The sequence below is a fragment of the Strix uralensis genome, chromosome 10 (genome assembly GCF_047716275.1).
Source record: "Strix uralensis isolate ZFMK-TIS-50842 chromosome 10, bStrUra1, whole genome shotgun sequence".
Classification (NCBI taxonomy): Eukaryota; Metazoa; Chordata; class Aves; order Strigiformes; family Strigidae; genus Strix; species Strix uralensis.
Genome location: NC_133981.1, coordinates 15561951 through 15583727, shown reverse-complemented (window position 1 = coordinate 15583727; position 21777 = coordinate 15561951). Strand labels below are relative to the sequence as shown.

Sequence of the window (21777 nt, the reverse complement as noted above, 5' to 3'; positions counted from 1 at the left end):
ATGAATCCATGCTGGCTACTCCCAGTCACCTTTTTGTCTGTCATATTTGAAAAGAGCTTCCAGGATTATTTCTTCCTTATTATGATCTTTCCAGGCTTACAAGCCTGCAGTTCCTTGGATCCTCCTCCTTGCCTTAAAGATAAGAGCAACATTTGCTTTCTTCCAGTCCTCAGAAACCTCCCTCAACTACCACGACCTTTCAAAGATAATTGACACAATGCCATCAGTACTTGTAGGTGCATTCCAGCAAGGCCAAGGGACTTGTGTGTGTCCAGTTTGTTTAAATATTCCCTAACCAGATCCTCCTCCACTGAGGGCAAGTTTACCCGGCCCTGGACTTTTGTTTCAGAAACACAGGATTGCCGAAGCCTAGTCTTACTAGTAAAGATCAAGGTGAAGAACGCATTCAGTACCTTGGCCTTCTCCATGTCCTTTAGGATCAGGTCTCCACTCCCATTCATCAGTGAGCACAGATTCTCCCTGGTCTTCTGCTGTTGATGTGCCTGTAGAAACCTTTCTTGTTGCTCTTCACATCTTGTGCTATATTCAAGTCCAGATAGGCTTTGGCTTTCTTAACCCTATATCTGCATGCTCAGATGGGGTCTCCCTATTCCTCCCAGGTCACTTGTGCCTGTTCCCACCCCCCTGTATCATTCCTTTTTATTTAGCTTCATAGTTAAGAGGAGGAGGAATGAGAGCTGATTTCAATTATACAAAAGTGATCACTTATAAAAATGCATTATACCAAAACATTCTCATATATTTTAACAATTCCTGAAAGCATTCTTTGTCCAGGAAACCATACATCATTTCTTACCCTCTCACTAGGTATGCGACAGACTGCTTCAAAATTTATGACAAAAGATGACAAAGTATACCAGCCCACTGCCAGACTCCTAGTACACAGAATCAGGCTGGAAGAGAAAGAGATAACAGAGGCAACCGGCACTTCAATGCAGATAGGCCTGAACTTTTGCTTGGCTCATAAACCAACACAGCTGCAGGGCTGGGCAACAACCATGAGTCACCAATGTATATGAGTCTAGGTCAAGCCTGGCAAAGATTTCCTGCCTGATTTAAACTTAGTTTATTTGGTCCAATGGCACTTTTCCTAGAAATGGAGGGCAGGTTGACCACACATGTGTCTGTCTTTATTTGTGGCCTGACACTTGGCAGGATAAACTTCATTATGTTTATGGTTATGCTTAGGAAAACTACTCTCGATTGTTTCCAGTCTGTTGCAATCATAAATCTACAAGCTGAATTAAATATGTACTATTGTATTTGCCACAACTTTATGAAATCATGCATAAAATCCTAAAATGGGATAAAATAAAGGCAACTTCTCTTCGCCTCCCCCAATTTCTGGCAACATTTCAAAATCAACAAGGAAGCAAACCAAACCTTATATTGGAAGGTCAGCCAGGACCTTATTTACAGGAAAAACTGTAAAACTGGCCTAAAAAATAAATTGTTCAGTAAGACAAAAGCAATTTTCTCTTGTATCAACTATGTAGAAAGATGAAACAGCTCCACAATTAAACATCTTAATAACTATCTGTGTCTATTAATAAAGAAAATGGAATTTCTTCTAGGCAAAGGAGTAAAATGAAATTTACACTTGCCTCAAAAATGAAATAAATTAATAGTAAGGGAAAAGACTACTTTATTGCAACTCAGACAACGTGGATCTGACTAGGTATTGAAGAGAATTGAGGTTTTAATCTTTTATTTTTCTACTTTCTAGTCTCAGGAACCTTACTGCTCCTGATATAAAGCAGAGAAATTTAGCTATAAATATTCAAAGACAGAAAAGAATGTGGAACTATACCAAGACACAAAATACATATTCCATTTGAAATTCAACATAGTGCAGAATCCATTAGAAACCGTGCACCATGTTACATTTAAGAGTTCTGAAACATGTAAAAGATGTTGCTCTAATGGTGTTTAAAACAATGAGTAAATGATACAGTGTAAAAGTAATTAAAATTATGGAAAGTATTTTCAGTATATTCTTGGAACTTCAACAGTTTAAACAGTTTAAAGGGGAAAATAAGCATGCAGCGAGCATGATCCAGAATTGTTTTTATTTACACACTCTTCAGTCTTTCCCACCCTATACCAATCTTGTGCATGATCTCATAGTGTAGGGCAGCTGGAAGAAAGTAGTTTTTAAAGATAAGAAACAGCTGTTATGCTTGTTTGACCTGAGGAAAAATTTGAAAAAGACAAAAGCAAAAGGACATGAGAAAGAAAATAGTCTTCACAAATGCAGTGTTTGCAGAATTGTTTCAGCCTATTTCTAGCCAACTCTGGTAATAGTATCTGATGTGCACTTTGCTTGCATCAAGCTTCCATTGAAAGACAGAAGTAGAAGGGAACCTAGCAAAGGCAATGTTAAAATAGGCAGCCAAAAAATTCCTGCAGAAACAGAAACCAAAGCATCTTTATCCATTTTATTCTATCTTCTGATCTACTTCTCAATCCAACTTTACACTAGTACCAACATTTTCAAAACTCTCTAAATTCTTGACTTCTAACTCCTTGATTTTATCCAGTTAGAGCTTAGTTCTACGATACTTAAATACATTTCTAACACTAATCATAGCAAAACTCTACTGGCTCAGACAATATTTAAGCAGCTCTCTACACCAGCGCTGATGTTTCTAATCCAGAGCTATTAAATAGCAGCATCTTCTGCAATCCCTGTCCGCAGTTCCATGCTCCTTTGTCACTCATTTCCTGACGATTCTGTAGAACACCTGATTTTCTTCATGAAGCTTTAGATTATTTTAATACTTGACAAAAATCTCCTCTTCTTTCCTTCTCTTGTAACTGTTATTCCTTCAAATGCATCAGAAATATTTGTTTGCATTTTTAAAACTATTTTTTTCCACTTTTCTAAAACTATTTTTTCTAGCATGGTACTGCTTACACAGTTTCTTCTGTAAAACTAAAAATACCATCGCACTGAAAATATTCAGTCATTGTTAAGCAAGAATCTTTCAAAAAGAGAGAGACAGTTCTGTGGCAAAGAGTATACAGTGGAAATTCATCAGGATGCACAGAGTCTTTAAACAATTACAGCTGGTGGAATGGACACAGGTAGGACAAGTATGATCATGTAAGAGCAAGAAACCTACAATATATGGTGTCTGTAACAACATCAGCAAAGTTTGGCATTCTCATCACTTTTTACATCCTACACTTCCTTCTCAAATATATGGAAATTAACATTGAGAATCATAGGATAAATTAATTCTCTGTATGAGAAAGTGCACATTCAACAGAGAAGGAAACAATTCAAAGCCTTTCTTCCTTATATTTCACAGAACCAATGATAACCAAAGGCAATTAATTATATAGATTCAAATTTCTTAATGCCACATAATGCTATTTCTTTAACAAATTTTATTGCAAGGAAATAAAGTAACTAATGTTAGCGAGGGAAGGTATATGATCTTGTACAGGAAAAACAAATGCAAAGGATTTGTTTAAAGAGCTAAGATTTAAGTTCTAATGCCATACATTAAAATAATCACAAGAAAAGAATCAAAGAATTAAACAAATGGAGAACTGCACCACAGTCAACTAACTGAACAGTTTACATCGTTAACCACTTACATGACCAAAGATCTAAAAAGAGCATTTTTCAAAGGAGACAATTTCAGAACTTTGTTACAAGCACTTTTTACCTAGTCAAGTCCAGCAAATGTTAATTAGCATCCTGCCTTTGAGAACATTTTGTATTTTAATAAAATTAAATTCACAGCCTTCTCATTAACTACATATCTTTAAAAATTTTTTGCTCTAAGGACATTAATATCCTTATTTAACTAGGTGCTATCATGCACAGTAGTTGTTTAGCCCAGCTTCTTTTTAAGTGTCAGACCACTATTTTCATGGGTCACTGTGCACAACTGCAATTCCTCCCTGCAACAACTGGAAACTAAGATGATTGTTCCCACATGTCTGTGCCACCCGACGGTCCACAAGGATTTTCATTCGCTAAAGCCTTAAGGCTACACAACTTAACCGCCATGACTTACCATGGTAGAGCTGTGAAGTACCGAATCTATTTCTGTAAGACAGCTTTTGCCACACATGTATTATCCTTCACTTGTCTAAATGAAACAGTACATTTATGTCTGGGTTTCTATTTCATCCAATTTATAAAATGAAAAAGCAGCTTCCACTTTAATAGAAAACAAAAATGGAAGCCACAAAACTGGAATTCCATTAAGTTTACCACACCAGCTCATGGAAAATATACCAAATGATGACAGAATCAAATTATTCAGGAGAAAATGCAGCTGCTGCTTCTTTTGAAGGAGGTAATTTATAAATACTTTTTACCTATAACAATGACAAATCTTTCAAATTCTCTCAGAGACTGCATTACTTGATGATTTTAAGTATGGAAAGTATTATAGAAATGTAAAGTATTATGTAATTATATTATGTTATCACTTGGGATATGAAGTGTATAACTTCTGTTTGCTTTAGCTGATCTTACTTGGACGTTTCCCTAAATAGTAGCAGGTCACCTGTGAAACCATTGATCTTTCACAAGCTTGGATTCTTACTTTCATTTTCTGCTGTGATACCAAGACATAGACATTTCTTTCCTTCTAAAAGTTAAACAAGGGGCAGGGGGGAATGAAAAAAAACCAACAACAACAAAAAACAAACCAAACAAACCACACCACTGCATAGCTATAAGGAAAATATTCAGAATCTTACCAAGGAATGAATCAAAAAGCCATCTGAGGTCTACTCTGTCAGTATGAGCATCTCCAAAGATTTCAGCACAACCACAGCTGCAGAAGCTTTTTTATTTCAAATGGGTCATATCTCCTATTTTATTAAACTCTGCTTCTGCTGCAAGCATGATTTTTTTCCTCTGCAGAAACAGGACAGGCTGAGAATGCATCTTTGCACTACTACAGGCCTGAGTGTTGAGATTAAGAGCAATTGTGAGCTAAGAACTGTTATCTCTGTTAGGAAGAGCAGAACTCCTCACTGAACAATGATGCTCCCAAACTGACTCACTACTTAAAAAAGACACCATTTGCAATCTCTGGCCTTAGCACCAACACAAATGCTGAACTGTCCCACATTATAAACCTGCATTGCATTCTTAACATCCATATTACAAAAAAACAGTTTAAAAAAAACCCCAACAATACACAACCCTTACACCGGTACTGTGTAAGAAGTAAAAAGGCTACCTTGTCCCTACCTTTGTAGAGCGAACTTTCGCCTAGCTGTATGTACCCTAGACAAGGGTCAGCCTCATTAACAATTTTCTATCTTCTTTCATTTTTACCCAAAGATAGCAGACACAAGAGACCAGCCACAATTGTCCTTTCCCTCTTTCACTTTTATAGACACGAGACCCACTTGCCTTTGGTCTTAAGGCCATTTGTGGCTTATTCACCAAACCACAGCCCCCGTCTCTCTTCAGCCAGACAACTTAATTCATGTCTTCCTTTCAGTGGCTCTAGCCCTTTCTCCCCAGCTGTTCCTTAAGCATAAAAACCAAAAATATGCAAAACTACTTCAGTAACTTCTCACATTTCATCATTATAGCAATACGTGCAAAATATCATTAACAGTTTCAGACTGGGGGGTTATGTCTACTAGTTATCCTAATTACAATGTCTACAGAATCACATAATCATCTAGGTTGGAAAAGACCTTGAAGATCATCCAGTCCAACCATTAACCTAACACTGATCATTCTCAGCTACACCAGATCCCTCAGCGCTATGTCAACCCAACTCTTAAACACCTCCAGGGATGGGGACTCCATCACTGCCCTGCCCTGGGCAGCCCATTCCAATGCCCAACTACACCTTCTGTAAAGAAATGCTTCCTAATACCAGTCTAAACCTTCCCTGGCACAACTTGAGGCCATTACCTCTTGTCCTATCGCTTGTTACTTTGTTAAAGAGACTCACCCCCAGCTCTCTGCAACCTCCTTTCAGGTAGTTGTACAGGGCGGTGAGGTCTCCCCTCAGCCTCCTCTTCTCCAGACTAAACAACCCCAGTTCCCTCAACCGTTTCTCGTACGACATGTGCTCCAGACCCTGCACCAGCTTCGTTACCCTTCTCTGGACACGCTCGAGTAATTCAATGTCCTTTTTGTAGTGAGGGGCCCAAAATTGAACACAGGAGTCGAGGTGCGGCCTCACAGGTGGTAAGATCTCACCAGTGGTAAGATCACTTCCCTGTCCCTACTGGCCACGCTATTTCTGGTACAAGCCAGGATACTATTGGCCTTCTTGGCCACCTGGGCACACTGCTGGCTCATGTTCAGCCGGCTGTCAATCAACCCCCCCAGGTCCCTCTCTGACTGGCAGCTCTCCAGCCACTCCTCCCCAAGCCTGTAGCGCTGCTGGGGGTTGTTGTGGCCTGAGTGCAGCACCCGGCATTTGGCCTTATTGAAGCTCCTACAGTTGGCCTTAGCCCATCGCTCCAGCCTGTCCAGGTCTTTCTGCAGAGCCTCCCTACCCTTGAGCAGATCAACCCTCCCAATTGTGTTCCCCTTGGTTTTGCATGTACCTGGTGAAATTTCAATACTGATTTGAGGTGGGTTTTTCTTTGCATTTCTTTGTGTACAGTGCCAATACACTAGGATCTAACTGGGCACTTTTAGACTTAATCACAATATAAGCAACAGTTAAAGTACACAAAGAATCATTTCTGAAGCACTCCTATCAAAGTTCCTCTCCAAAAATCTCCAGTTAGAGCAAAGGTTTTAAATTAGTAGGTAACAGGACTAATATTTTTCTAATCATTTCCATCAACTAGAATCAAGCTTAATGGAACCTTGATTTATCTTATCACACTAAATTTTGCTTCGTTATAGAAACCCATTAAACTGTCTAAGTGAATATTGTTTTAAATGTCAATAAGGTAATTTTCTGTAAATCTAAGAACAATGCGGGGGGCAACAACAACAACACAGTTATTTAATCAAATCACTTTAATTAAATAAAAGAGATGAAACTGAGAAGTGTTTTGACAGTAAGATAAATCTAGCAGTTATTAAACTATTTGTCCCAAATAACGTGCATAAAGTCTTTACACTTCAAGTGTACAACCCTTTGTACTTTCATCTTTCCCATTTTCTTTTTATTTGTGGTTTCCTGTCTCTGGGCACTACTTTCTATAGGCCCTGCAAATGGAACTCTCCCCTCCCTCAGTCACCTTTCCCTCAGGCAATTCCCTTCCAATCTTCTTATGAAATAAAATAATGGTGTCCCCAAAAGAAAGACAGAACATTTACAGCTACTATCAAGAATGGACTCAGTCAGCATGGGGGAGGGGAAGGTGTAAATATATCAATCAATATTTAATCTTTCTGTGGATAAATGAATGCTAGTATATAACTCACAAAGCCAAAAATACACATCTTTGGTACAGGATTACCTATCATGTATTTGAGAGCACTTCATCTGTAGTATCGTAGAGTCACTGAGGTTGGAATGGGTCTCAGGAGGTCACTAGTCCAACCTCCCACTTAAAGCAGAGAACACTGAAATCACACCATGCTGTATGATGTGCCTCTGAACAGTCAAGTCTTGAAATCCTCCAACAGATAAATAGACCACAAAAACCCTTTGCTTCACAGTTTACTTCTGTTTAAATATAGCAAATTGCTATTAAGCGTTCTTTCAGGTTACCTCTTTGAATTTACTGCCTTGCCGCTATGCTCCTCTCTCCTGTTCTAAACTGTCATGACACACACAAAACATGAAAACTGTATAAAAAGTGAAATGTCTGGCAAATTCCACCTAAGATAAAGCTGCATTTGAAATATGCAACACACTGTCAAGAAAGCTGTGAACAGCTGCAGAGTGACAGAGAGAGTAAATGGTACGCAAGCCTCCAGAATAGAGCTTTTTACAGTGGGTGATCTTTCCCTTGCATGCACAGCAGATCTACCAGAACAATACACTGGCAGCACAGCAAAAAGACCACACTGAAATATCTGGCCCAGCCTGATTTGAAACAAGAAAAATCACAAAACAATAGAAAAATACAATTTCAAAGTAAAACTCTAACTTAGAAAAATAAAAATGTGAGAGTAAAATAACCGGTTATACCATTATTATTGTAAAATTAAAAGCAGATTTACATTTCAAGCAATATCAAATATCAGTATTGTAATAGAAAAATAAAGCGTTTGTAGTTTTGTTCCAAGTTTTTTGTGCTGTCTGCTTTTATTTGTTCTTTATGCAAACTATGAACTGCCAAGAAGTCAATCATTTCACAGTCCTTCTCTATAAACAGATTTGTTTGAAAGAAAAAACAGATTGCAATAAATACCTACTATAATCACCTTTCCTCTTCATTTTTATTAGGTTTTCTATATTAATACATGTATGCTGAACACATCAGTATTCAGTTACAGTACAGACTTCACCTATTTTTCTAATCTATTTTTTTCCATTTGACAGGACTATGCTCACAATTTACAAAATTTCTTTGTAGACAATTACTTATTTCACAGTTCATTAACCTTCAAACACCACACTTGCCAGTTTGCAGGTGTGTTATCTAAAGCAATGATACACTAAGTAACAAAAGTGCTAAGTATGTTTGTGTCAGAATTGCTTAAAAAAATGAATGTTTTTCTCCACTGAGCTACTCAGCTGAAATGAATTTATTTGCATCAATTTATGTAAGGTTTTCTTCCTGATGGTAAGAGCAGTAGTTAAGCACTAGTCACTGCAACTATAGTCTCAAACTCTACCATCTACAACTTTTTAGAGTATACAAACGGTAGCACCTCATCTTTTTAAATCATCAAAAAGGATCATTAATGCTGTTTAATTTCTTCCCCTCTGTAGTAACAGGACAAGGCTTCATTTAAAAATTAACATCTATAGCTTTTTCACAACAACAAGGAAAACCTCAGCAACTCTAATATTCTTCCTTTTAACAATTCTGTATGAAGCGCAGTGACATTTTCAGTGTTCTATAGCTGGAGTAGCCTGACCTTGGCTCATTTTCATCTGACCTCAGGGTTTTCACATCACTAACAAAGAGATAATCAAAACAAAGTCTATATACATTTGAGTAGGAAAAGTTTGCATAGTTTGGCACTATTATCATATATACCCTTAAAAATGGAACAAAATGAAATGCATGTAGCAGAGGTGGTGAACCTTCTAAGGACTGATTCCAAACATTTTTCCTACTGGCAATAAACCATTTTCAGACCTCCCAACTCTGGCCACCATGATAGTTATTGCTTTACAGGATCATATCTCTTTGTTTCAGCTGTCAATAAAAACTTCAAATGATAGCTTTTCTAATCAAATAAACCTATTAAAAAACCACCAAAACACTGACATCACCGAGACAACAGAAACACCATGCAAAAAGCACATCATGTTTAAATCTAGACTTATTTACTATTGGCTTCAAATTTTCTTACATCATATGGCAAAGTGTCATTGTACCTGAAATCTTAACCAATTATCATCATTTGAAGGAAATTAGGTATAGTCATCAAAAAAATCCAGATGTCCTCTTATTTCTGATGATCTGTTATAACACATGTAAAACGACTATCAGAACAGATATGCTAGTCATGCCTCTCAATAGTAGTCAATATTCTGCAGAGATTAAGAATTATTGTAATTCCACTTACACTTCATTTCTGACTGTTGAAACCAACTATGTAAGAATGAGCTCAAACTTAAACTATACTTTTAAACTAGTAATATTTTCTGTGCCAATTTTGCTAAGACATCATGAAAAGTCCAGACTTGAAACAATACAAAAAAATTATCTATTCTACTGAATAACAAACACTGATAGAATTCACCAACAATGAAAGTGAAACTAACAAACTTCCAGGGATACCTGAACTACAAGAAACAATAATACCAACAGATTACTTCTAAGCCTCATGCCCTATTAGACTTGGCTTGTGAGGACCATGGAGGGAGGTGGAGGAGTATCAAGTAGAATCAGGAGACTCAAGTAGAACCAGTATTGTACCCCAGGGGTCAATACTGCATCCAGTCCTGTTCAACATCTTCATTACCGATCTGAATGACTGGGCAGTGTGTAGCCTCAGCAAGTTTGCTAATGGTACAAAACTGGGAAGAGCAGCTGATACACCAGAGGGTCATGCTGCTCTTCAGAGGGACCTCAGCAGGCTGGAGAAATGGGCTGATGGGAACCTCATGCAGTTCAGGAAAAGGAAACAAAGTCCTGCACTTGGGGAGAAACAACTCCATGCACATGTATATGCTGGGGTCCACCCAGCTGGAAAGCAGATTTGCAGAAAAGGACCTCGTGTGGTCCTGGTGGACACCATGTTGAACACCAGCAATGTGCCCTTGAGGCAAAAAGGCAAATAGTATCCTGGGTTGCATTAGGAGGGGTGTTGCCAGTAGGTTCAGGGAGGTGATCCTTCCCCTCCATTCATCACTGGTCAGGCCACACCTGGGGTACTGTGTCCAGTTCTGGGCTCTTCAGTACAAGAAGAACATGGACATACTGGAGAGAGTCTGGTGAAGCACCACAAAGCAATTAAGATGTTAATTAAGGGCTTTATTAAAGAATTGGAGCATCTCTCGCATGACAAAAGCCTGAGAGGGGTGGGACTGTTTAGCCTAGAAAAGAAAAGGGGGCATCTTATCACTGTGTATAAATATCTGAAGGGAAGACATAAAGAAGATGGAGCCAGGCTGTTTTCAGTGGTGCCCAGCAACAGGACAAGAGGCAATGGGCACAAACTGAAACACCAGAGGGTCCGTCTGAACATCAGAAGATACTGCTGTGTGGGTGACCGAGCACTGGCACGTGTTGCCCAGAGAGTCTCCAACCTTGGAGATATTCAAAAGCTATGTGGACATGGTCCTGGACAACCAGCTTCCTGAGCAGGAAGGTTGGACCAGATGACCTCCAGAGCTCCCTTCCAACCTCAACCATTCTGTGATTCTATGAATCACATCCTGTTGCATCATATGCAGCTGCTGTCTCCAAAACCTCAAGATAACTTGCAGAGCACCATTATTAAGCTAAATAATAATAAAAGGCTTGCTATGAAGTAACTGAGATTCTGTTGAGGATTTCTTTTATTACAGGATTTACTAAGCTGATTTAATTACAACAAGGTGATTACAAAGTAATCCTATTTAGGCAGGAAGTTGACACTGCAACTATGAATACATTACTGCGCTCCAGATTAGAACTAGCCTTTGATGGTTACTTTCACCTCCAGAGAGAAGCTCTTAAGGCAGGTTATGAGTATGTTTTAGGGCAGCATAGAATTCTACAGTGATAATTAAGAAAACCTGTCCATTCTACAAATAGACATTTTGGACATGAAGGAAGACAGGAGTGTGGCTTAATGCAGGCCAAAATGTTATTAACTTTACTCATCTGGGAATGACCAATAATAGCTTGTACAGTACATCCATAATGATTTCCACCTGCTGGAGGGCTGCCATTTGCCCTGCAGCTGCTGCTGGAAGACATTGCCCTACCTTTAGATAAGACCCGAGGCCTGGAAATAGAAGGTTCAGTTGCTCTAAGCAAACAAATCTTTTCCCAATTCCCAGTTGCAGAAAACAAAACCTGCTACGTCTAGAATCATTTTTGCTGTATTGCTACCGCACCACAGTCTAGACCTTGGCCTAGTCAGCTTAAAACCCAGGTCTCAGAGCACAGCTAGCAAAGCAGCATTTTTATTCCTCATACTTGGATAGCCCACATAGAGTCTCTCACACATCACATTTGTAATATTTTCAGCAAAGATTCATATGAGATATAAACATTCCCTCTACTCCCCCAAGAGTTCTCCAAACTAAATCTTAAATTGAAAGGTAAAATGTCCTTTTGAAAGACAGGATATTTCTGAGTACTGAAGACAGACATTGTTGAGTTATATGAAGCTGACATTTGCAAAGCGATTACCAAAAAGTTTCCCCATAAAACCAAGAGTAGGTATAAAGTGAATTCAGGAAAATTTTAATCAAAGGAATCATTTTGAATTTTCCTGTCTCACTGCATCACATTTAGTTTGTACAGGATGTAACAGGAGAATGCAGCTTGAAGGCATGAATTTGTTAATTGAAATATACAACGAAGCATACAATGAAACAAGCAAAAAAATTACTTAATTCTTATTGCCACTGCCCTCTGGTCAGTCAAAATATATGAGGGTCAAATAAGCATGCAAAAGAAATAAGAGAAAAAGGAGGCATTTCCATCTTGAATAAGAAGTGCAAGCAGCACAAACCGCCTGCTTTTAACCATGTCATAACTGACTAATGCTAGGAACAAGATCAGCTATAAAAACCCTCAAACTTATGGCATCCAGTGAGTGGTGTATAGCCTCAGTAATTAATTGTTACTGAGGTGTCTTCACTTATGTTAGGGAAGTGTTCTTTCTGCTTTTGTCTAAATATTGATAAGAAACAAGGACTTTGGCCTACAGGAGTAGAGACAGAAATCTACAAATTCAGCCGCTGTCCAGCTTCTGTGTTCCTCAGAGCTCCAGCACACTTCTCCAGAACACCCACAGTTTAACAGACTTCCTCTCCAATAAACTGCACACCCAGTCTGGAAGTTGTAACATAAGAGTTTGTGGAGAAGAGACAGCCTGGCAATCATTTTTAACCAGAAAAACTCCCTAACATACAGCAGGGTGGTAAGAAATATGCTGAAACCCTGAGAGTTTTAAAAATATGTAACAATAGAACATCATTAGAACATGCACATCAGCCTTGAAGAATCCTATTTTTTAATCTGTGAAATTGCTTGGACACAGAGATCTGTCACTTGTTTTCATGATTGTTAGAGAAAGCAAGTAACATTGTCACATAGTTACACAGCAATTTATGACAAATCCTGTGTTTGGTTATATGAGTATATTTCTTATGCCTAGCTGAAAGCTGCTATAAGACTCTATTCCGGGAAACAAGACTGGATAGGGTCAGTAGTTTTAAGGAGCTCTTGATTCAAAGTCTGTTCAAAAGAGGTGAAATGTATGTTCAGATTAACCACATATCTTTTGTGAGCCTCAATATTATTTAACTCCAGAAATTGCTCTTCATTTCTCATCCCTGAATATCTAGTCTTCTAGATGGAAAGTTGTATGGCCTGTGACATGCCTACAACAACCCCAAGGCTTTAAAATAACAAACAAAAGTACTGTTCTCTCCTGATAAGTCCAGGCCTGAGAAACTAATGGGTACACAACGTGCTTTATTTCTACATACATAAGATAAAAGATCTTTTTCAGCAGATCTGAGATGTGCTACAACCCCACAATAAAGTACAGGAAAGTAATAAAACATCTAGTGCATTGTAAATGGATAAGAAATTAGATTTAATTAATATTGCCCAAAGTATGCATGTTATTAAAGTATTTTGAGATCAGATAAATTGCTGACATAATTTAAAGTTTAACACAGGTTATTTAAAGTCTCTGCCTTAGAGGTAAATGGTGCATATAAGAGCACATCCTGTAATGCTATCTTTTCAAAAATAAATAGAAGACATTTTCAGGCAAGTGTTTATTTCCCATTTTAAATCTGCTATTAGATCAAATTTATTTGGTAAACCATTTCAAATAGTGGCTGCATCAATACATGTGCATAACTGGGATTGGAACTTGTTTTCTTTATGTTACTTCTAATTCATCTCGAGACCACATCCCAAAATGAAGTCTAGTATTAACCCAATACTCAGAGACCTTCATTTTCATATGATCTCCCAGAAAAAAAAGCTACATTAATATGACCCTTCCGCCAAAAGTCTCCTGTACATGAACAGACAATTACAGCAAATTTTAACTAAAATTACTTCCCATAGAGGTGGACATAATTCACCAACTTTCCCCAATTCCCTTTACAAAGGTATCTTAAAAAGAGAAAGAAACTCAAAAATTGTTGTTGTTGACAAAATCATTACCTACACCCTACTCAAAGCAGAAAATGGAAATCACCTAGATTTCTATGGGAAATATAAAATAGTTTGCAGTGTTTCAGAGCTTCATCAATTTATGAGGTAATGTAATTACTGAAGGCTGACAATAATGCATATGAAATAAAGCCCACAATTTTTGAAGATTTAGGCACAAAAAAATTCAGGCTCAATTGATTTAGCAAGTCCATGCAGAGCCAGCCCTTAACCATCTAGAACCAAGATATACTGTGAGGACTTTTACGACTTGTTTCACTTCATTTTTAAGTCTCATATCTGCAATGACCCACTTAGCTTACAGTGTTATTCCATTCAGAAACAAACCAATGCTTTGGATTATACAGAAGTAAAGGGTTGATTAAAAGAAATAATCAAAACCAGGAATTTATCTCTTCCACTGAATCAAAATTATACTGAACATATCTTTCACTAATCCTGTACCTAAACAGATACTTGGTTGTTTTCATTGAATCTCATATTATTTGTACAAAATATCACAATTACTTATATCACAAATAACATGATATTAGGCCAAACAAAAGGGATCAATTCTTTGCTATTACAGAGCATTCCTTCTATCAAGCTACCTCTCTGGCCATTTAACATTAATTTTTCATTTGTTATTGAATACCTGTCAGAAACCAACTGGTTCTCCACCAACTTGTTCTCTGCACAACTGCAGCATTGAGAACACTGTAGATTCAGTTCTTTTTACCACTGCCCATTTGCCAGCCACAAGACTGTAATGCCTTGCATACATAATGGTCTATTAAAGAATTAGGAAATCAAATTAGTGAAGAGCCAATGGAATTCACTACCAGCCTCAGCAGCATGACAGGTAATTCAAATCTTGCAAAACAGATTTGCATACCAAAAGATTTAAAATATGTAATATTTACTACTCAAAAGCTAGATTGAGATCTGCCAAAATTGCTGGAGTTTTTCCCCTTGTTCTACTATCATTATTTTGTATTGTATACAGGCTGGCCCATTAAACACAAGCTGGAAATTCCAAGATTTCATCTGTATCTTCTTAATATACAGAGGATAAGACATACAGCACAGAGATAATCAGAATCTTAGAACTATTTATTTCCTGCTTCCATAAGAATGACGAGTTTAAGCTGTTTTTTCTCCTAGAGCTTTGTTAGCCAGAAATTTGAAACATTCTGTAAGATTTTTGTATACCTTAAATAATATGCTTCTCTGAATAGAAACTATATGCCCTGTATGACTGAATTTCACAGGTATTTCTGTTTCTTGAAAGGAGTACACACATTAAAAATAAAATGAAGCCGTTATAATAGGAATCAATCTAATCAGTACTGTGTGCTCCAAGCCTATGAACTTTTTAAAACCCTAGGAAATGAACTAATGGACAACATTTTTAACACTGGATTTACGTATTCCATTGTGTGACAACCATCTCAACTGTGTATTCCACCACCCATATTTTTATGATCTGACTTTGTAGATACATACATAGGTAACATACTGGCCTATTTTAAAGACTGAAATTATTCATATTTTAAAATAAATTGCACTTAAAACAATAACCACAGATTAATAACATGCACATTCCAACAGATCCCTTCAAAATACATCAGTAGCTTCACTCTTCAAAAGAGAAATACATAGTAGAAAAGAAGCATCATGGCAGAGCAACAGAAAGGAAAAACTCAGTGAACTAACAGATGAAGAAACAAGGAATGAAATCACAACAATCGAGTCATTAAGGCCCAATTCCCCCCACAAGCCAACAAGAATTAGGCACAAACATTTTCTTAAAATGAAATCACAGGTGCTTCTAAAAAAATTCTACAACGAGAGCTAGTGTACTACCAGAAAATACATACCAAACATATTGGCATTTAAAGGGCTTTAAATTATTTCACTATTCTTTAACAAATTGCCTTCTACACAGACTTGCACCTTGACAGATGCTATTAACAAAATATTTCTATTGCATTTTATGATTAGAAGATACAATACCTCTGTCTGAAGTATGGCAGCTCTCTGTTCTTTGGCAGTAAGTGACTCTTTAAGCACTTCAATGTGTTGCTTGCAATCTGAATTCTGATTGCTAAGGGTTTCAAGCTTAGTTTGTAAGGCAAGAAGTTCTGATTCTTTCTTTGAGAGTTCTTGTTTCAGTTGGTCAATCTGTAATGGAGGAAAAAAAAGGTTAGATCATTAATTTCATTTCCAATTCATAGTTGCACTTGAAATCTAAAAGGTGTGAACGACCATGATATGACAACTCAGACACCTGTAAATTCTGGAAGAGAATTAAGATTCAGACTTACACTCACAATTGAGTTTCTTGTAATTTAATGTACCCTGTCTTCAGAATGATCGTCCTGCTGTTGCAGAAGTTAAAAGGAAACTCTTAAAGATTATACACAATGATTTGGCCTATAAATTCACCATGGACCTCACTTAAGTTCAAAGGAATTTATCCTGTGTGAGGCAAGTCTGGCAGGACAGCAAAAATGCATAGGGAAAAAAAATGTTCATGAAAGTATAAATTCAATCCAATAGCCTATTCCTTCCAACAGCATGATTCTTGTGACTTATCACCAGCCAGAGTGAATCAAGGTTTTTTTCAGGAGCCTGATAAGGAAAAGCAGGCATCTCAGTAAGGAGAGGAAAACAGAGAAGTGGAATTTTAACCTTACTCTTCTTGAAAATGTGTTGCTGCCCACCATCCCCACCTCCCTTTTCCCTCCCTGGCAGTTCATATGGAATTCTCAGGTACTAGGAAAGCCAAGCCAAAGAGATTTACTTAAGAGAAGTCTGGGGAAAACGTTATAAAAAATTCCACAGAGTGAAAGGTCTGTGAGACTGTAAAAGCATATCCTAGGAGAAACAGCAGAAACCCAGTCACTAAGACAGAGCTTCTGAATTTAAGTGATTTTAAGGTTCATCAGTAAATGTCATGGAATTGTGATTATTCTTCCCTTTCCACAACGATAAATGGGACACATACCCACAGAATGCAGAAGTGTGGTGGATTTAAAATATATGAATCTGAACAAAGCACTGGACAATACAAAGAATGATGCTAAAGGATTGTGAATTAGATGACATAACTATTATACTTAAAGTCGTGTGAAATAACACTGGTCACCAGATGAGTTCAGGTACATCATCTCACAAGGATTATTTGAAATAAACCACGTCAGTGCATCTGCATAACTCAGAGAAACCACACTTCCTTTATATCTGGAAAGTTTTCTTGATGACTGTAAGGTCTAGATATTTTTTTTTAAAATTCAAGTTTCAATTCTGCAACAACCAAAGAAGTGCTAGAAGAGCTCTTTCCATCCTGTCCTATCAGTTGCATCCCAACAGACATTTGGGATGCAATAAAACTAGAAGGGCTAGATGGAAGGATACATTGCAAGTATATCCTTAAAAATGAAAAAATGTTCCTTCCAACTATAGTCCATATGCACGTCTTAACATATGCATTCCTTATTTTTCTTTATAAATCTCAGTATATTTATCTAGCAGGTTAAGGTACCTGGCTAGCCACCCCTGAGCTACTGTATGAAATCAAGAATCTATATTAGCACTAAAAGCAGTCACCTTCACAGTCTGAAAATATCAAAATAAGAAACATACAAAAATCAGATGTTAAGAAAATGTAGAGTGGAATTAACAAACTGCTACAGAAAACTTTCTCTTGAAAGTAAATCGCCTTCCTCCATCCCTTGCCAGAACATGTAAGCAAGTGTGACAACCGAGACCAAAATTTATACAAAATGAACAATGGGAAAATCTGTCTACAAGATATAATGACACAAGGTAGATCTGCAGCCAATCTGAATTACATCACATGCTTTATATGAGACCCATGTGAACATCACAGACGCTTAATCTCTCCTAGAAACTCTTCCTGCTTTTCCATGACACAATCCACACCCTGAGAAATAATCAACAACAAAAAAAAACCCCAAGTTTAATTTTCATTGCAAGTATGTTCTTTGTGCTTTAGAAACAGAATCTGTTTAGTATAAAGTTCTGGCTACAAGACCCACAAATTGCCAGGAGTTTAAAAATGTGTTAGAGCTCTCAAATTAAAAAAAATAAAAGAAAACCCAAAACAACACAAAAAAATGTGTTTAATTATGCTTTTGGCTGGTGTTTTATTAAAATAAAGTGTAATGGTGAAAATGTACTAAAACTTCCATTTAAAAAAATTAAGGATCAAAAATACAAAAGGCATAACAAGAAACCACGTAACTTTTTAAAGGAAATGTTTAGACCTGGGCATATTTGCTTTTTTAAAATTCTGCATCATCTATTAGTGTGCAAAAGAAATTAAACAGGGCATGAAATAAATTTCTGTGTCCAGCAGATGTGCAAACATTTTCACTTTGCTATATCTTAAGTCATGTGGAAGACCAGCAGTCGTGATTCAATGAGATCTCCTGATGTCAGTACAAACAAAAGACAAAGGCAAAAATCTAAGCAAGTCTCTTTCTCATTTCTACAACTTCCATATAACTGCAAATCAAAATTAAAGCCTATATATTTGGAAGGAGTGAATATTACTAAGAATCAGTTAAGAAAAGGAACACTTCCCAACATTCTCTGCCACTCACATACAATAAATAATATTCAGTATTGGCCTCTACTTAATACCTTCCCATTTATTTAAATCAAGAACAGATCTAACACAAGTTATACTTTGAGAATAAATGTGAAGTATTAAGAGCCTTATAGCACCTAAGAATGTTAACTGTGAGAAGAGTTTTGTTCTGCTCTTTGCCATCAATCAAGACTTCTGTTTATCAGAATTTATCAACAATCTTGGGTTCAACAGATCAGGTATAATAAGATCCATTTGCTGACAGCTACATAAATACTTTTCCACCTTGAAAGGTTCTCAGATGAATGATAAAAATAGTATCTTCTGCTGCAAATCTCAATTTTAAGTGGAAGAAAAAGACTGGTGAAAGAAAACAGACAAAGTTTCATCAGAATGGCATTTATCAAAGATCAGAAGATTGTGGCAAAACAAGGCATGTTTAATAGTTTTCTCATTCATCTGCTTTCTGTGCCACAGAAATATACTGAAGAATTTCCTCTCAAAAACATCAGAAGATTGTTAACAAAATACTAGGCTTTGTAAATTATTTTTATATCAACAGATTTGCTAAGATGCATTCAGAGCTCTGCTGTACATTACTAAAACTGAATTGCTTTGAAATTAACAATGTTTAAATAGGCAAAATAATTTTCCTGATGATAATGCTCCTTATCAACTTTAGTTACTTTTCAGTAGCTTAGAGCCACTTTTTTCAACAGAATAAATATATTCTTTCAATTTTTAAAAAAATTTTTTAATATATCTGGATTAATTTCACATGGGCACTAACACTTCCATTTCTTCTGTAGCACAAAACCCCAGGAGAAGATAAAAACATGCCCCATGTCCCAAGACACCAGCATTTCCTGTGTAGTTTACAAGATACTACAGTTTCCAAACTGGGAGTCAGTAACAGGTCTTCTGAGATGGAAAATCTTCAGTATCCAATACTACACAGTGGTAAATTTTCTTACTCCTTTACTCACTGTGGAATTCAGATAAAGTAAAAGCATCTTGTCAAGAAGGTCTCTTTTACACATGAAAACAGAAAATCAGGGAACTCAGATTCTCCAGAAAGTGCTGACACCGTTTCATTCTCTGACCATAGCCAGGCTGCATACTTTCTCTGAATCTTAGCTTGCCCAACTCTGAAAGAGTGGCAATGGTATTTATCTAGCTGATATTGCAAACTTTGTACTTAAACAGCAACACTGCTAAGTATTTTTAGCATCAACAGACAACAGTAGGCAGAGAACTATGCTTTAAGTCAATTAACTCCTACTTTTTTTGCTTACATGACCTCTAGAGAGATAGTACCAACTCCTCCTTAAGCAGTTTTTTCAGAGCTGCAAGTACACACTTCAGAAAAAGTGAATCAATCCATCTCAGTTCCTTGGAACTTCATATCCACAATTTCCCCATACACAAAAACCCCTCAACATTAAACAGAATAAGAACCCAAACAAATAACTAGGATGGAAAGACTTTTAAAATAAAGTAAGATTTCATAATAATCATAACTACTGAAGTTGTTTGCCTAGACTTTTCTCTGGCATTATGGTCAAATTTTTAACATCCCTGCAAAAGATGAGATGGCTGGCTTTCCCCTTCAGTGTTTCCACTTCAGCCTGCTGTGACTTGTGTAGCCCATCTTAGTTTAGCTTATAAATAATACCCAAAAATGCTATTTCCAAAACCTAAATTTATTTATATGCAAATGGGAGCATCAGCTTCAGTCTCCATAATTTCAAACTTTTTTTTTCTTTTTATCAAGTACCATAATGCAGTATTTATCACTTCATGAACAGAACACATTCAAGGTAGAGAGCTGGGAATAAACCAGCACAAATTGTAACATTATATATTTATTGCAACTTTAGGGCAATTATAAAAATATCAGAAAAGAAATATTAGAACTCACAAGAAAAACTATTTGGTGTATTACCTAGACAGCAGCTGAGCACATAAAAATGAAAGGAGGTAAAAAGACCAGATGGGACAACAATTTAGATATCAAGCTTTACTCCTGATGTATTTTGAAATAATGAACAAGCAATACTGTTTTGTGAGCTTGATAGAAGAAATGTGTGACATCACTATACATTTACTATCTGCTTGTGGTCAACTCATAATTATCTATGTACAATAATTTGAAATGAAATGTACCACGCAGGAACAACGTCATCAAAATGAAAGTCTCTAAAATACTGGAAGATTACAATTTGGCATCATCTATGGAACAGCAGTCCTTACTGTAAAACTACAGTCAAAACGAGGAAAAAATGCACAATTAAAATTGTACCAAAATGGAGCAAGGCAAAATTATGAACTAATTCAAGAAGCCAACATTAAAACACCATAAACAAGAAAGGGAAAAGGGAACATGTTATAGACTCAGGATTGCAGTAGCCTCTGCAGAAGTGAAATAGGCTCTTCCTTACCTTCCTAAGTCAAAACATAAACACATTTTTATTTATCAAAATGCTTCACTCCTCCATAGCTACTGAGTATTGCATTGTAAAGATTTACCAAAAGAAGACATGCAGAGAGTTGCTTGTGTTGAAACTTTTGTTTCCATTATTTAAACAGCATTAAGCTATTTTATTAACAGACCTTACCTTATTTTTCATGAATTTTGAGTGACTCTTGTAAACTTCTATTTGTTTGATTTCTTCTTCTCGGTCCTCTGTATTCAGAACTCCATTTGTCTTTAACATCTGTATCTCATCTTCAAGATCTCTTATATTGCGCTCAAGTGAAGCTATCTTTGTATCCTAAGTTATAAAAAAGAGAGTATTGAAAATTATATGAAACATGTATTAAAGCATAACAGAAGTTAAAGAAATGCAGAATTTAGACCTCTTTCACCACCAGAAAAATACGTGCAATGCTATGTCCATTGCGTAGTCTGTAGAGAATACATTCTGGTTAAAATTCCGTCTTCATTCCTACACAGTTAAGGATGAAGGGAGAATGGAAGATGCCCTGTTTTCCCATGCGTACATAACATACCTTGTTTGCTTTGCTAACCACCTAGGTCTGGGTATTCTTCCAAGCTATTAAACACAAAGTTTAGCCTAGGGAGGCTAGTGCATCATCACTGCAAGACAACAGGCCACTTCATTATGTGACTCAGACTGAGGCTGAATTTCCCTGTTTCCATAGAGTTCTGCCTACTGTCAAGAGGAAGAAAGATTGTCTCCTCATATACTTTTCCTCCA

General features: G+C 36.8%; 1 protein-coding gene across 7 annotated transcripts in view; it reads right to left on the bottom strand.

Moving 5' to 3' along the window:
• The window catches only part of ERC2 (ELKS/RAB6-interacting/CAST family member 2), a 529850-nt gene that overhangs the window by 368121 nt on the left and 139952 nt on the right, over positions 1 to 21777 (bottom strand). For all 7 annotated transcript variants that reach the window (XM_074879349.1, XM_074879348.1, XM_074879351.1 and 4 more), the window contains 2 exons: positions 21175 to 21330; positions 15955 to 16122 (listed from right to left, as the gene is read on the bottom strand). In XM_074879349.1, the coding sequence (XP_074735450.1) occupies positions 15955 to 16122; positions 21175 to 21330 (324 nt within the window). The remainder of the gene's footprint in view (positions 1 to 15954; positions 16123 to 21174; positions 21331 to 21777) is intronic.